Source organism: Marmota flaviventris, chromosome 8 (assembly GCF_047511675.1).
Source record: "Marmota flaviventris isolate mMarFla1 chromosome 8, mMarFla1.hap1, whole genome shotgun sequence".
Lineage (NCBI taxonomy): Eukaryota > Metazoa > Chordata > Mammalia > Rodentia > Sciuridae > Marmota > Marmota flaviventris.
The window spans coordinates 7,313,345-7,328,859 of NC_092505.1; the positions used below are offsets into that span (position 1 = coordinate 7,313,345).

General features: G+C 51.9%; 1 protein-coding gene across 1 annotated transcript in view; it reads right to left on the reverse strand.

Annotated features, from left to right (window-relative positions):
- Positions 1-1,575: 1,575 nt before the first annotated feature.
- Positions 1,576-15,515, reverse strand: part of Sim2 (SIM bHLH transcription factor 2) — a 45,085-nt gene continuing 31,145 nt past the window's right edge. The window contains exons 8-11 of the mRNA XM_071615788.1: positions 6,614-6,761; positions 5,060-5,228; positions 3,965-4,373; positions 1,576-2,018 (exon numbers count right to left, since the gene is read on the reverse strand). Coding sequence (XP_071471889.1) covers positions 1,576-2,018; positions 3,965-4,373; positions 5,060-5,228; positions 6,614-6,761 — 1,169 coding nt within the window. The remainder of the gene's footprint in view (positions 2,019-3,964; positions 4,374-5,059; positions 5,229-6,613; positions 6,762-15,515) is intronic.

A 15,515-nucleotide genomic window follows, 5' to 3' on the forward strand; every position in this document is an offset into this window, starting at 1 on the left:
TCCATCAGAGCAGCTAGTAGCTCAGTGCAGGAGAGAGGTGTGTGTACCCATCTGTGACCCAGTCGCCTTGTGCATGACACATGTTCCTAAATATGCAAAATTTAACCTGCATACTATAAAGCCAACTGATACCCTGAAGAGATTACATAGGGTCCTTGCTGACGCAGGGTTGGCAAAAGATCAGTTTACGTTGTGAGAACACTATGCATTCTCACTTTGATTCTAGAAGGATGAGTTAAAAGCATGTGAAAACCTCTTTCTATTCAGAAAGGTGGAAGAATTTCCTAAATAAGCTTTGAAAAAGCAGCAAAGGGATACAGTTGTTTTTAGTGCAGAGCACATTGAAAGGTGGTAACTCAATGCATCTATTCCCTCAGATCCAATGGTGATATCTTTAAGAAAAAAAAATCGTAAGAGTGAAACCAAAAGTATTGGAAGTTTTATTTTGAAAACACTGCTGGTGCATTATAAAAGGGTCTCTGTTCACCTGTTACACACATGACACATTCATATGAAGCGCTCTTGCTATGTATAAAATGCAGAAAATGCTTAAAATGTGTCCATCATTTTCATTACACCCTTGAAGCAAGTTTGTCTTCCACAAGGTGCAGTCCATGACAGTTTTCCATATTGCACATGCAATGTAACTAACTTCATTAGCACTACTTGTAGCAAACACGAGCCTAGTGAATTATAGATCTGTGTGGGACAGAGGGACTTTGCCGTGGAATTAAGCTTGACAAGGTCATTCTCATAAAATATCTGGCTATATATTCTTTTTTGCATTTAATGCCTATTCAATATATTCTGAAGGTGCTATTCCTGGTGTTACCAAGAGTTCATAAGGAAAGGGAAGGGGGAGTAAGAGCTTGACCGTGTACTTGGGAAGCACACCCATGGCCACACACAACAGACTTGCATGTTCACCCCCTTGGTCTTGGCTTGTTTTGTATTGAAGAAAGGACTAAAAAAAAAAAAATTATTTTTTTAAATCATGAATGACTTTTAAAGACAGTGGAGTTGTTGTCTATTCATGGGACTTACAATGATCACATTCTTCCTGTACCTAAGAATCAAAAAGGGCTCGGAAATCGGTAGGCTTCCTCTTCCTGCATGCTAGCTGCCAGGGCGAGGTCGCCCTCCTTAAAGTGTATTTACGGAGTTGCAATGCCTTAAAGCCCCTGTTTTTGAGCATCAGAGACCGGGCTAGATGCCTTCAGCTGGATTTCAAGGTGAGGAAACCGAGACCCCGGCGCCGGGTAGCTTGAGGTCACACGTCGGATGCCGCGACCTTGGGCTCTGTCTGAAGATGGACCCCTGGAGAACAAGGATGGGCGGCCGTGTCCCGACCTCAGGCTGCTCCGGGTCCTCTCCACGGGGGTACATGGCAGCTAGGTCACGCCTCAAGGTCGGCTGCGTTCTATTAAAATAGTTGTCTCTGTATAAATTAATTTATTGGTGCATACACAGCTCGCCCCTCTCCTCCGCTGGACTTTGTGAACTAGGAACCAGAGAAGGCCTGGCCTATGGCTTCTCCCTGCGGCCGCCCTGCCTGGGCGGAGCCAGCCCGGCGGGTCACCTGCCGTTGGTGATGATGACCGAGGCGCCCAGGTAGTGCGGCCGGGGCGCGCCGGGCGGCGAGGCGGCGCTGGGGCCTGCGTGCCGGGGCCGCAGCGCGCCGGCCGCCGCCTCGGGGGCTCCGGGGCCGCAGGCGAGGCCGGGCGCGGCGGGCGCGGCGCCCCCCAGCGGCCCGCGCCGGGCCAGCACGCGGTGGTAGTTGAGCAGCACGAAGGGCAGCTGCGCGGGCGCGCCCGGGGGCTCGGGGGCCGGCGGCGCGCAGCACTCGGGCGCCGCGCGGGCCAGCGCCAGCCGCGTCCCGTCGCGGGCGGCCTGGCGGGCGGCCTTGGCCGGGCCCAGCGCGGGCTCCTCCCGGTAGTGGCCGCAGCTCGGGAAGCTCGGCGGCGGCGGCGGGGGCGCGGTGTCCTCGCCGAACCTGCGCGCGGCGGCGGCGGCGGGCGCTGCGGAGACAGGCGATACGTTAGATGCTGGCATCCAGGGAGGGAAGGGCCTGCCCCAAGCAACGCCACCCCTCGGCCACCCGCGCCCAACCCTCGGGCTGCCACCGTCCTTCTCGCGTGCATTCCAGGCCCGCATTGGGCAACCACAAGGGACAATTGCAAATGTCCTGCGAGCCAAAAACAGGTGGAATTCGTGAGGACTAATGTACCTAATGCTGCATACCAGGGTACGTCGATGGTGATCAGTATTAAAAACTGTTTATTCTTTGGTGGGGAAGAGGGTACTTTCTTGAAAGCCAGTGGACCCCTTCCACAGCACTGGCCGCTTTTCCATGTCCGAGGATGGCCTTGCCGGCCAATGCCACCTTATTGAACAACAGGGGTCTAGAGGCTACCAAGGCCCTCCAGTCTACCCTGGTTTTTGCTTATCCCTGGAGAGGCGCTGTTAATTGCCCTGCCCTGCTGAGAGGATCATAATTAAACCAGCCTTCTCAATTACATGCCTGACATCAATTAGCAACCTGGGCTTTTTACTTTATGAGGACCTTTGTCTTCCTTTAATACTCAAATGATTAGGAAGTTGATCACAAATTGCCTCAAATTAACATCTTTGGTGTCCCCCCCCCCTCCCACCAAGCTTATGATATGCAGGTAGTTATTAACCTCCTTCACTTTTAAAATATCAATAAAAATCAAATTCTGTGTATCATATCAATACCAACCCCCAAAGAAAAAACAATTATTTTTAAGTCCATCTCAAGTGAGTAATATCGTCAACTATTGTCGAAACCCTTCACTTTGTTTTTCTTCCCTTGGCCGTTCAGAATGATCCCTTTCTTGGCTTTGTGAAGGACCCAGTGACCAGGGGGTACTGGGAATACAAATCTGAGGAATACCTGGCTCTTAGGACAGGCCCAGGCCCAAGACAGGATGGCAGGCCCTGATGGCTGATGTGGTCCTTTTTAAATTGTCTACTTTTGGAAAACATTTCCTCATGATCATCAAGAAGGTTAGATTCCTCCCATGAAATCTCAGGTTTGTATGAATCTATCTCAGCCTCCCGGGCACATCATCTACATTTATCGCTATCCTAGTAACAGCCGCAGGACATTCACACCATCTTGGTCTGTAGTCTGAGCCTCAGTCAGGTCTGGGTGGATCAGGTATACATCTCCTGCAGCTAACCCTCAGTCCCCACCTTCCACCCTCTTCTTGGGGTTGGTCCAATAAGTCAAAGGAGTTGGCTGGTGTCCTGAGCAACTGGTGGCACTCCACTAAGGACTGCTTACCTGCCACCAGGGGAGAAGGCTGAGAAAGCCACTCTGATCTTTGTTGTGGTTTGACCTGGCAAGTCAAGGCAGACACATCACATGGCTTATGATCCCATCTGACTGATGAAGAGACTGAGACCTGGAGAGTTTGTTATTTGTTCTAGATCTGGTGAGTGGCACTTTTGTCCCTGAGCCCATGGATCATCACTACTCTTTTTCTGCACTTTGAAAGCAGCATGAGAAGGAAATTGGAAGCCTCTTTGTCTCTCAAGATCATTTTGGGGTAAAGTGAAAAGTAATCGTGTAAAACAACAGACCTATTGATCCCCAGCCCAGCCCAAACAAGAATAAGTAATAAATAAATAACTGGACCTGGGGGTTCTCAAAACCTGGAAGGGGGTTTGGAAATCACAGGTCTCCCTGTGGAGAAGAGGATGCCGAATTTATATGGAGTCTGAATGCTCAGCGTCCCTGTCCCCTTTATAGTGCCACTGGTGTGCACGAGGCACAGGGGACTTTCTCTCTTGTGAAGCACAGGAGAGCAGGGAAGCTGTACTTAGGAGCAGAGAAGGGCAAGGTTCACCCAAATCCTGAGGACTCCGTTTCTGTCTGCCCCCCACCACCACCTACCGCCACAGCCCCCAGGCGGTATCCCCGCCTGCCAACAGGACCCACCTTCATAGTTTGGCACGAGGCTGTGCCGGGCAGCGTTTGTGGGCGGTTCAGAAAGGTTCTTAGCTGGAGACGGGTTGCTAGGCACTAGGGGGTTGGCATAATGCCACTGGCATTCGCCGCTGGCTGGCAGCGTGCTCAGGAGAAAGCGTGCCACCTCACACGGGGATCCCTGGGGCTGCCCGAACTTGGCTGGCAACATTGGCTTTTTACTGCTGAAGACATGCGAGTCCAGAGGGAAGTGTCCGTAATGGTAGGAGAAGGGCAGGCTGTAGGACGGCGTGTACAGAAGGTCACTGCCTTCTGAATGGAGCTGCTGTTCTGGGGGAGCCGAGGCATTTACGGGGGGACTGGCTCTCCAGCTTCCTAGCTGGCCACATTCCAGTTTGTCCATTTGGAAGGAGTTGTATTGCTGCATGGAAAGAAGACGGATGGAGGCTAGCCAAGGGGCTGTGGGTAAGCTATGTCCCTGCCCCATGCCAAGGTGGGCCTACCCCAGTGACCCACCCCCTGGATGGAAAGAGACCCCCACCCCAAACTAAAAACATACCAAATGCACACGGACACTTGTTATAGATGACAGAACACCAAGTGCTTTAAAAGGGGGAGGGGAGGGAGCACACTTGTAATCCAGCTGCTTCGGAGGCTGAAGCAGGAGGATCACAAGTTTGAGGCTAGCCTCAGAGACTTAGTGAGACCCTGTCTCAATATAAAAAGGGCTGGAGATGCAGCTCAGGGGTACAGTGGCCCTGAGTTCCATCCTAGAACTAAAAAAATAAATAAGGGGTTTCATGTTAAAAAAATTATTATGAAAACATGACATATGTGATGTGGTTCTAACCCCTATTTACATGGAGTCTCACAGGCTCATGTGCCCTCCCAATGGTCTTCTAGTTCCTATTCTTGACAAGTCCACCTGGATGTCAGCTGTCCCCAGGCTGTGTCACCACCCTATGGGCAGGACATCCTTGGGGACCCGCTTCATTCTATAGAGATATCCAGCTACGTGTTCAGAGGGCCGTCACTCCTTAGCATACCCAGGGTGTCCCAAACCCCTGGAACAGACGTCAGCTGCATCCCATACCACGTGAGGGTTACCTGTGGGGGGTAAGGGTATGTCCTCAGCTTTGTCTTCATCTTTGTGTTTTTGGGTTTAGCTAATTTCCTAGTTTCTTGTGAGGTAGACAAGGTGGTCCTCCAGGAGTCCTGGGACTTAGAAGTGGAAACCTGGTCCAGTGACAGCTGAAGTTCCTTGTATTCGACGTCCCTGGAAAGCGAGAGCAGGCCTGTCATGTGGAGGAGCAGTGGGGGAAGAGTGGCTTCCCTGGCTCCGTCCCCTGAGCGAGTTCCTTCTCCAGATTCCTCGGATCCTCTCACTGAGGTTGAGTGTGGGTGGCATTTGAGGACAGGAAGCTCAATCTTGTTATAAAAGCTGCCTGAAGCCCCAAGATGGTGACCCAGGAATGCTGGCAAGATTAGTGCTATTTGGCCGGAATCGAGGGAGGTCAGAACAGCCCTCTCCAATCCCATACAGCCCCAAACACGATTCCTGGGGACATCTTGGGCCACTACGGCTGTCAAGGCAAAAGGGAGGGCTAAAGTGCCACTGATCACATAATCTCATCCCTGGTGCACATCTGTGACCCGGCTGATTCCTGTTGAGCACCCGGGAAGCGGGAGTGAGGGGCCCTGTAAGGGCTGGGAGCCTGGAGTTGGCCTTGTCGGCTTTCACACCAGGGGCTCCTGACAGCATCAGCATCCTGGCAGCCAGCTCAGCATTGTGTTCCTGGAAGGAGAGGCGGCCCCCCAAGTCCAGCCAACACCTCAGTGCTCGAGAATAATAACTAAGGGCGGAATCATTTCTCCCTTACAGTTTTGCCGGGACCACTGTGCAGCTAACACACAGAAACCCAGCAGTCGCTCTGTGCAGAACCTGGAACCTAACTCCTCATTGCCTTTTTTTTTTCCCTTCCATTTTTTTGAGATCAAACCCAGGGCTTTGTGCAGGCTAAGCAAGTGCTCTGCACCCCTGGCCCCACCACTGCATTTAGAACACAAATGAGGACTCTTTTCCGGGGTGCTGGGGGACCATGAGGGCATCGAGTACAGGACTAAGCCTGGGGTCAAGGTGGTTTAATACACAATAGCTTTGGTGGGCAGAGTGACTCATGTTCAGTTGCTTCCAATGGCCTTAAATGTATTTGCAACTGAACTTGACCTTCGGGAGTTTTCAGTATTCTCTGTCATTAGCAACAGGCTATATGGATAGATGATGGGAAATGAGAGATTTCCTCTGTCCCAAATCGCAGAAGCATTCAAGATGGTTTGTGGACATGGATTATGTGAGCTTGTATTCCTGATCCAGATGTGCACTTCTTTGTACCCTGTTCAAGGTGGGGGCTTCCCCCAACCCCCCTCCCCCCCGGGCTCTGTGCTGGGATCTGAGGCCCCCCCAGCACTCACTCCTCTCTGCTGAGCGTGGGAAAATCTGGACCCTCCCCCAAAACTGGACTCTTATTTTGTTCAAATAAAAACAAAACGGGAGACAAATGAACGGTTTTGGAAAGAGACAGAGAGTTAGGTGACACTTTTGGAGCGATGCAATGAGTGGCAGGAGGAGGAGCAAGGGGAGGAACAATAGGGCTGACTTACGTGAGGACATAATTGACACTCACGATGCAGTGGGGCCGGGACGAGCGGCTGTTGTGCACGACGGTGGCGTAGCTCTGCACCCACACCCAGCCGCCCAGCTTGGACAGCAGCCGGTAGTACTTGGTGGTCACCTGGCCCTTCACCAGCACTGCAAGCACAGGGTGACATGAGTCCACGGGCCCCGCTCTGGGATGCCACCCCACCAAGGACCTGCATCCTGGGCCTTGGGGCCAAGGACCCCTCTGAACTTGATGGAAGAGTCAGGCACGCTTACACACGCACTCACACCCAGATGCTGCCTGCAACCTCAAGGAGTCCACTAAGACCTCCGAGTGAACAGAACTGCTCCACTGCAGGGAACAGCCCCCTGGCAACTCGGTACCTGGCGGGGCAGAAACGTCCATCTGCTTTTTTAGAATCCAACATGCCAGTTATGTCTTAATCCCCCCAATCTTTAATGGCAGAGGGGGTGAGTGATGTAGTTATTTAAACAAAATAAAGTAACTGCAGAGCACTGGGCTAGGAATCAAATGTTGCTGATACCCAGACACTGTGTATTCACAGCAAAATCTCTTGCTACTCTGTTGCCATTAAAATTTTCTTCCCAATTACCCATTTTCTTGGGGCCAATTCATTTCCTGTGTTGCTCGGGTAGCAAAGTCCTCTGCTTGGTGACATAGTTCCTGAAAATTGGGCCTGTGGGCCCATCTTCTATGCATGGGTGCAAACCTCAATGCTGAGCAGCTCACCCAAAGCCTCAGTGGACCCACAAACTGTGACTCTCCCTTACAGCTCTCAAGGAGGCCCATGGAGGAGGCCTGGGGGGGGGGGGGGGCAAGCGCCAGAAGCTGTGTGTGGGGAATGGAAAGAGCTGACCACCCCCAGCTCCAGAACATTCCTGTTTCTCAAGGTAGGCCTAGCACCAGACCCCCAACTAGCAGCCGCCTGAGCAGAGATCTGGGGAAGAGACCAAAGGGGCTAAGTCTGTGACTGTACTGGCTATCAGCACCACCTGCAGACTCATACAACACAAATTCAGCTATAGTTGTACCAACAAGACAAAGCCCCCTTTCATCCCCACCCAGACATTCCCCAGGCTCTCCCTGCCATTTGTGCTTTCTTTCCACTTTAACACCCACATCAAAATATTTGGTGCAGAAGGAAAAAATGCTACAAATATGATAGTCAAGGAGTTATTAACCTTAATATATAAAGAGTTACTACCAATTAATAACACTAAGACCCCGAAAGCAATACAAGGGAAAGACATTAACAAACAATTCACCAAAGAAGAAACACAAATGGGCAAAGTAATGAACATGTGTTCAACTCACTGAACTGACTCATAGAGAGCCCATCCATCAAATCAGCACAGTGTAGGGCTCCCTCTATCCCTAGTGTCCAGAAGAGGCAAGTCCACAGAGACAGAGAGCAGATTTGCAGATACCAGGGGCTGAAGGGGGAGGGGTATTAGGAAAGAACGGTAACAGGACTGGGCTGCTTCTGGAGACCTTGAAAATATTTCAGAATTAGAAGAAAGTGATAGCAGCACAGCACTCACTAAAAACCACGGAAACGGTTAAAAATATGAGTTTATCTAAGGGAAAAAAAAAAAGAAATAGCAACAGGCAATCTGGCTAATCTCTGGAGAAGGTGTTCTGTGTGCTGATGGAAGGGGAGTCATCCTGATCCTTTGGGAAAGCAATGTGGTGGCTCATCCCCTTCCAGGTTTCTACTTCCAAGAATTGATCCAATGGAAATAAATTATGAGCAATGTAAACACAGACTAATGTACAAAGAGATTCGATTTGCTTAAAACGGAAGAAGAACGTTTCGGGGAGATTTACCTGCCCGACAATGAGGGAAAGGGTAAATAAGTTATGGAGTACTATGCAGCCACTGAAACAGCGATTCATAAGAATTTGTGAAATGCAGATGACATAGCGTTAAGACGAGATTCAGGAGTGCACAGAGCAGAACCCTGATCATGAAAGAATGAGCTCACATGCGTTTGCACACGCACCAACAGTGATCTTGGACCAGCTACTGACCCTCTTGTGACTCAGTTTCCTCGTTTATAAAAGAAGGATAACCCTAGCCCTACGTCATATGGTTGTTGGGAGGACGAGGCCCTGTGTGAAGATTTCTGCCGTGGCGGACACAGCAACATGCCACAGTTCACTTGCTCACTTGTTCTCTGACTGGTAAAACCACAGGTAATTTGCATTTTCCTCATTTCAGCTTTTCTTCATTTGCTAGATTTTCAACAAGAAGGAGGTGAGGGTTTTAGAAATACAGGGCCACATCTGTCAGGGCCACATCCTTAGGACACATGGGACAGTCCTGCTGTGTAACAGCCATCCCACCCCCTTAGAGAGGCAGCTCCCTCTGGGACGGTGTAGAGACCTACTCTTTCTGTCCAGAATCAACACGGCAGGGGCAAAATCAGTGCTGACGAGTGTAGACAGAGGCAGGATTGAGAGAAGCTTTGTAGCGCTTCTCCTCGGGGGGCTTGCTTTTTAAGCAATAATAACCCCAAACGAACCAACAAAAATCCCCAAGGTTTCTACGTCCAGCTCTTATTTGCCTTGTTTACTCCATTACCACAAACTGCGGCTGACAGTCTGAGGACACATGGGACTGTGGGAGGAAGAATCAGAAGGTTCTCTTAGCCATCTCTGGGGTGAGCCAACTTGTTGATGGCTCCCATATAACCAAGAGATGCCACCTAAGCAAACTGGAGTCCCAGGCATCAGGGTTTCTTTCTTTAACAGAAATGCTTGCTGGTCTCCTGGACTTTAAAATCTATGCCTAAACCGGTCGCAGTGGTGCACACCTGTAACCCCTGTGGCTCAGGAGGCTGAAGCAGGAGGATCACGAGTTCAAAGCCAGCCTCAGTAACTTAGTGAGGCCCTAAGCAATTTAGCGAGATCCTGTCTCTAAATAAAATACAAAAAAGGGCTGGGGATGTGGCTCAGTGAGTAAGTGCTTCTGGGTTCAATCTTCAGTACCAAAAAAAATCCATGCGTAGCAGTGCCTGTAAAGCACCATGGGAATACGACCTGAGCTTTTCTTTTTTCTGATCTTATACTTTACTTCCTCTTATTTCTTACAACACTCCAAAAAACTATTTGTAACCATGTCAAGCTGGATAAAATGAAGCCAGTTTATCCGGCATATTTTAAGAATCAAATTACAGAAATTGCTGAGACCTTATTATCTCGGACCCTCCCCGACTATCATTTTTGTCTAATTTCTGACTCTGCTATGATCAGGCTAGATACAGAGACCAAACAAGCAGATACTTGGTTTTTTGATTTCCTGGGTTTTTTTTTTTTTTGCTTCCCTATGACCCATGGCAATAGTCAACATATCAATCCAAATCAAAATCCTAGACACTTAGTCACAACATTCCTTGGTCTGCATCAATTCTCCCTCCAGTCTGTCATCCTTGATTAGCTGCCTGAAATGATCCCAGGCTACAGAACTATAATGTAAATCCCTTCTTGTGGTGGTGGTGGACGAGGTGTCCCCTCAACCATGAGTCCCGAGGGCAGAAGCCTGCGCTGCGCCCCTCTGTGTGTGGCATCTCCAACTCCACCATCGACGACATCCTGGATTCTGTGTGATCCATGCTTAGATGAAAGCCGCTAGTCCTGTTTTTTTCCCCACCCATGCTGGGAGAGAAATTTTAGTTCCATAAATATACTGTCCAGAGAAACAGGCAGCCTTCCTGGTTCTTCTAGAATTCCTCCCGCAGGTCTGGGCATACTTCTATTCTGTTTTAGATTTTTTTTTCTTTTACTTCTCTTTACCTCCCAGTATCAGGGATTGGACCCAGGCGTGTTCTACAACTGAGCTATATGCTTGGCCCTTTCTATATTTTTATTTTGAGACAAGGTATTGATAAGTTGCCCATGAATTTACGATCCTCCTGCCTTAGTCTCCCAAGGAGCTGGGATTGCAGGCTGCACCACCTCACCAACTTTTATATATATGTGTTGTAGAGGGACATGATGACTTTTACTTATTTATTTATTTTTATGTGGTGCTGAGGATCGAACCCAGTGCCTCACATGTGCTAGGAAAGCGCCCTGCCACTGAGCCACCACCCCAGCCTGCCATCTCTGTTTTACATTTTAAGGGTAGAAAAGGATGCTGCAATGCCTGTCCTGGATTGAATGGACAGTGTCTCCCCAGAAAGAGATAGATATCAGATCCTAATCCTCACAACCATGGATGTTTGAATGAGTCTTTGCAGATGTGAGCAAGTGACAGATCTCAAGACAAGGTCCGTGGGCCCCACTTCCAACAGCAGGTGTCCCTGTAAGACACACAGAGGAGACACCATGTGAAGATGAGGCCAACTGGAGTGATATGGCCCCAACCAAGGGACACATGAGGCCACCAACAACTGAGGAAGAAGGAAGGCCCTCCCCTGGAGCCTCTGGAGGGAGCTTGGCTCTGCGGTTCTTTGACTTCAGACTTCTAGCCTCCAGAACTGAGAGACAATAACTTCCTGGTGTTTCAAGCTACCCAGTTTGTGGTAATTTGTTACAGCAGCACAGGAAACGAATTCCTCACCCTGCTGGGAAAAAAATGGTACAAGCAGTCCCTGTGCCTCCCATGGTCCTCCTCTACCAGGTGGGACTCCAGAGATTATGTAGTTGGTGATGAAACCCATCTTTTGGGACTGGGTCTCTATTTCCCAGTACAACCTCCCCCACCCCCAACACTACACCTGCTAGTTGGAGGGTAGATGGACCAGGAAGAAGACATGCCAAGCCCAGGGGAGAGAGGAGTCTCCTAGGGAAGAGCAAGAAGGCCCTTGCCACAAGCAGCCTCTTGATCTTGCCCTTCTCAGTTTTCAGAACCATGGGTTTCATAAACCTGTGTTCTTTATAAATCACCCCACCTGTGGTATTTAGGTTTTTTTTTTTTTAAGAGAGAGAGATTTTTTTAATTTTTTTTTTTTTTTTTTTAGTTTTCGGCGGACACAACATCTTTGTTTGTGTGTGGTCCTGAGGATCGAACCCTCGAGCGCGCTACCGCTTGAGCCACATCCCCAGCCCAGACTCTGCCACTTTCTATTGCCCTATACTAACTTGCCCACTCCTGCTAGGTGCCTGGCCCCCTAAGCATCTGAGCTTATGACTGTTATCACCGTGTGTCCTTCAGAGAGTGTTCTCCTTGGCTCTATGCTAGTTACTCTAATGTCCTATAATTTTGTCATAACAGTTCTGCTTAAAATTTTTATAAACTACACATTCAGGCCCCAAAGCCTTTCTGGGACATGGCCTGCGTTCTCTTCTGTCATTTCGGCTTGGCCCACTCTGGATAGGGGCCTACCCAAAGAGGTGAAATTCTCAGTCCTGTGGAAGGTCACGGTTCTTCTGAACCATGGACACAGAAGGCCACCAGGTGTCCCTCGACGCCTATCATCAGGTGCGCAGACACCGAGCCCTCCCCACCAGCCTGTCCTCTGCTCACCCCTAGGACCTGCCGAGTCTCCCAACGCAGCAGAGAGGGTGTCTGGGGGAGCGTGGCCTCTCTAGTCTGAGGCCAGATGACTGCATCGTGCCTGGGGTCCCCAGGAACCTCCGCAGCCCCACAGGAGTGAGGTGGGGTGGGTGGGAAGGCCACAGTCTCTCCTGTGAGGTCCCGTCTTCACTTGTTGTCATGGAAGGTTCTGAGGTAGACCTGGCCCAGCCTCACTTGGAGACCTTCCCTGGGACACCAGGCCCACTTGCCACTGCGGCCCACAGAAGCCCCCCCCCCCCCGGGCTGCGGTGCCACTCACACTGACCCCAGAGGCCTCCCGACAGCACTGTCAGGCTCTGCTTTTGCTCACACTTGACTTTCTGGAAGGCTGTGAGTTATTTTTCTTGGGGGACCGCGATTCTGCAGACCCCATGGACTCTCACTCCCAGTAAAGATAATATTTTAAAAATGTGTGAAAACCAGCTGACTGTGGCTCTCGTGTCCAGTTAGGCCTCTGCAGGGCCTTGGCCCTGTCTCCAGAGAGCCTGGCTTGTGCACACCAGTGTGCAGAGTGTAGTCTTAGAAACCTCACAGCGACCCCACTCTGGTCCCACAGGGTGGCTGCTGCTTGCTCCGTCCCTGTGCTCAGGGATCTCACCAACTGGCAGGAAGGAGCATCTGTGCCTCTCACTGTGAAGTCCTAAGGAGCCCAGGTGGGTGGGACAGTGGCCTACGGTACCTGCCGCCATCTGCGGAGGATGGAGGGGGAGCAGTAGAGGCTGCCAATGTCCCTGTGTTCCTAAGAGAGCCAGCAGCAGGTCTAAATGATCAGAGCAAAGGACTCAAGTGCCGGGTCGGCAGCAGCCATGATGCAGCTCTGGGTGGAGCATGGCAGGGCAGGAGGCTACAATACCAGGCCAGCCTGGGGGCCTCCTCTCGGGCCAGACCCCTGAGCCCTAGCACCGTGTGGCAAGACTGAAAAATCACATTGCAAAGTTACGCCTTCAGCCTTCTCAGCTTCTCACCGTGCTCTCCAAGCCGCCCGGCCAGCTGGACTGAGGCAGCCCGGCCCACGACTTGGGTGGGAAGCAGGAGGGATCGGGTCCCCTGCCCATGAGGTTCCCTGTGGAAGGCCTCACCCTCCTACCTCAGAGCGTGACTGTGCTTGGAGACAGGCCCTCAAAGAGGTGATTACAGAGGCCTGGGGTCACATCATTCATGTGACTGGTGTCTTTACAAGAAGAGGAGATGAGGACGCAGACGCACTCGGGGACATCCATGTGAGGGCACAGGACAAGGCACTACTTACAAGCCAAGGAGAGGGGCCCAGAAGGAACCAACCCTGCCAACACCCTGATCCTGGACTTCCCGTCTAAGAATTGTGGAAAAATAAGTGTCTGTCACTTAGGCCACCTCGTCAGCAAGTTTTGTCATGGCCACCCTCGCAATCTCGCCCAGTCCCCATGAGGAGGTGAAGGGAAGAAAGGACTTGGGTCCCTGGGTGGGCTCTATGGGGCCAGCAGCAGCTGGACACATGGCCCCAGGAGGAGAGGTGGCAGCCACTGGCACCCAGCAGAGTGCAGAGAACTGGCCTGTGTGGGGGCTCCCTCAGCCCTCAAGCAGGAGCTGGACGGGAGGACGTTGCAGCTGGCCAACAGGGTCCCAGGCAAGGAAGGCAGAGAGGTGACAGTGCCCCTGAGAGAGGTGTGGCCCCACCAAACAGAGAGAAGTCGAGAGCCAGGGCTGGCAGGTGAGGGGAACTGGTGCAGGCCGGTGCCTGGACTGCGTCACACAGCCCCAGATGGTGGCCAGGGGAGTGGGAGCTGAGGAGGGGCTGGGGGAGGCTGACCTGGGCAACAGCCGGTGGCCACTCCTGCTGCCTGCCTGCTCTCCCTCCTCAGGCCCTGCCCTGAGATCAGTCCTCAGGCAATGACTGTCAGGAGCTGGAGTCTAACTACCTCCGCTCCCTCTCCCTTGGGCTCCATAACTCTGGGGCAGGGGCCCACACGGGCTCCAGAGTCCCGGAGACTGAGCATGAGCCGCCAGTGCAGTAGCCCATAGAGGCAGACTCTTCCTCCCTGCTCATTTCCCTCTCCCTACCCATGTTTCAGTTCAACTAAACAACTGCCCCTGAACTCCAAGCTCAGGGGCTGTAACTGGAGTTTAAGGAAATATAACAGGTGCATCTGGACCCAGGGATGGGGAGCTGGGACCAGAAGCCTGGCGCTGGCCTTTCTGGCCCCAGTTCTGGGCCTGGGGAAGAAAGGGGAGCCTCTGGGATCACACACTGAAGAGGTTTTGAAATTGTCAAAGTGTCACATCATGAAGTCCCAACCCCACCACCCCGGCTGCTGGCGATATGCCCTTACTTTATCTGATGAGTCTGGCTTGGGAGAGGAGGGGGTCAGGGCTTGGATCTGGAATGACCCCCAAAGTCTCTTGGTGAAGGCCTGGTTCCCACCACAGCAAGGTTCAGAGCTGGGGCTTTAGGCAGTGGGTGGATCCCGGGGACCCTGACCCCATCAGTGGATCAGTTCATGGATCAGTCCATTGATGGGTGACTGGGCAGCAGGGAGGTAGGAGCCATCGGAGGAGGCGGTCACTGGGGAGAGGTTTCCTGTCCCCCGGCCCTTCCTCTCTTTCTTCCCCTGCAGCTTCCTAGCTCCCATGAGTGGACGGCTTTCCTCGGCCGCGCCTTTCCCCCCTGACATTTCTGCCCTCAAGCCAGCTGCCTGTGGCTGCATCCTCTGACACGATGAGCCAGAATAAATCTTTCCTCCTCTAAGTGTCCTTGTCAGGTATTTTGGTCACAGTGACAGACACTGAGGGTAAACTGCCAGGCTGAGGTCATGGCTGCCCTGAGAGCTGGTGCTACCCACGCACAGGGCCTGTCTCGTCGTGGAAGCGAGCCATGAGTTCTGGGGTCGGCTCCCGGCCCTCTGCTGGGTGAACGCGTGGACTCCTTGATGCCAGCCCCTCTAGTGCACCAGGAAACCCTGGCAGAGGGGAGGCTGGGCAGACACAGGGGCTCACGGTGGATCCAACCATGCTCGCCCTCCCTGAGCCCGGGAAGAGGGTTGCTGTCCCCTCGTCTCTGCCAGAGCTGCTCAGCCCCAGCCACCGTCAGAGCCACGGAACGGTCGCCATCATTGCTACTATTGCCTTTTTCTGGTTTTCTTTGATTTGCCCATTCTGGCCCTGGCCAGGGTCACAAGGGCCACCTGACTAGCATCACTGGGACCTTCATGATTTTTCCAAAGCACAAATCCTCTTACCTTCTCTCAGGGAAAGGGGTTCCATCTCCAGCACCACAAATAAAATAAAAATTTAAGAAGTGAGGACTTTGAACGCCACAGGTTCTCTCTCCCCAGGCTCAGAGGCCTCGTGGGCAGCGTCCAGCCACACTCTGAGCAACTCTCTC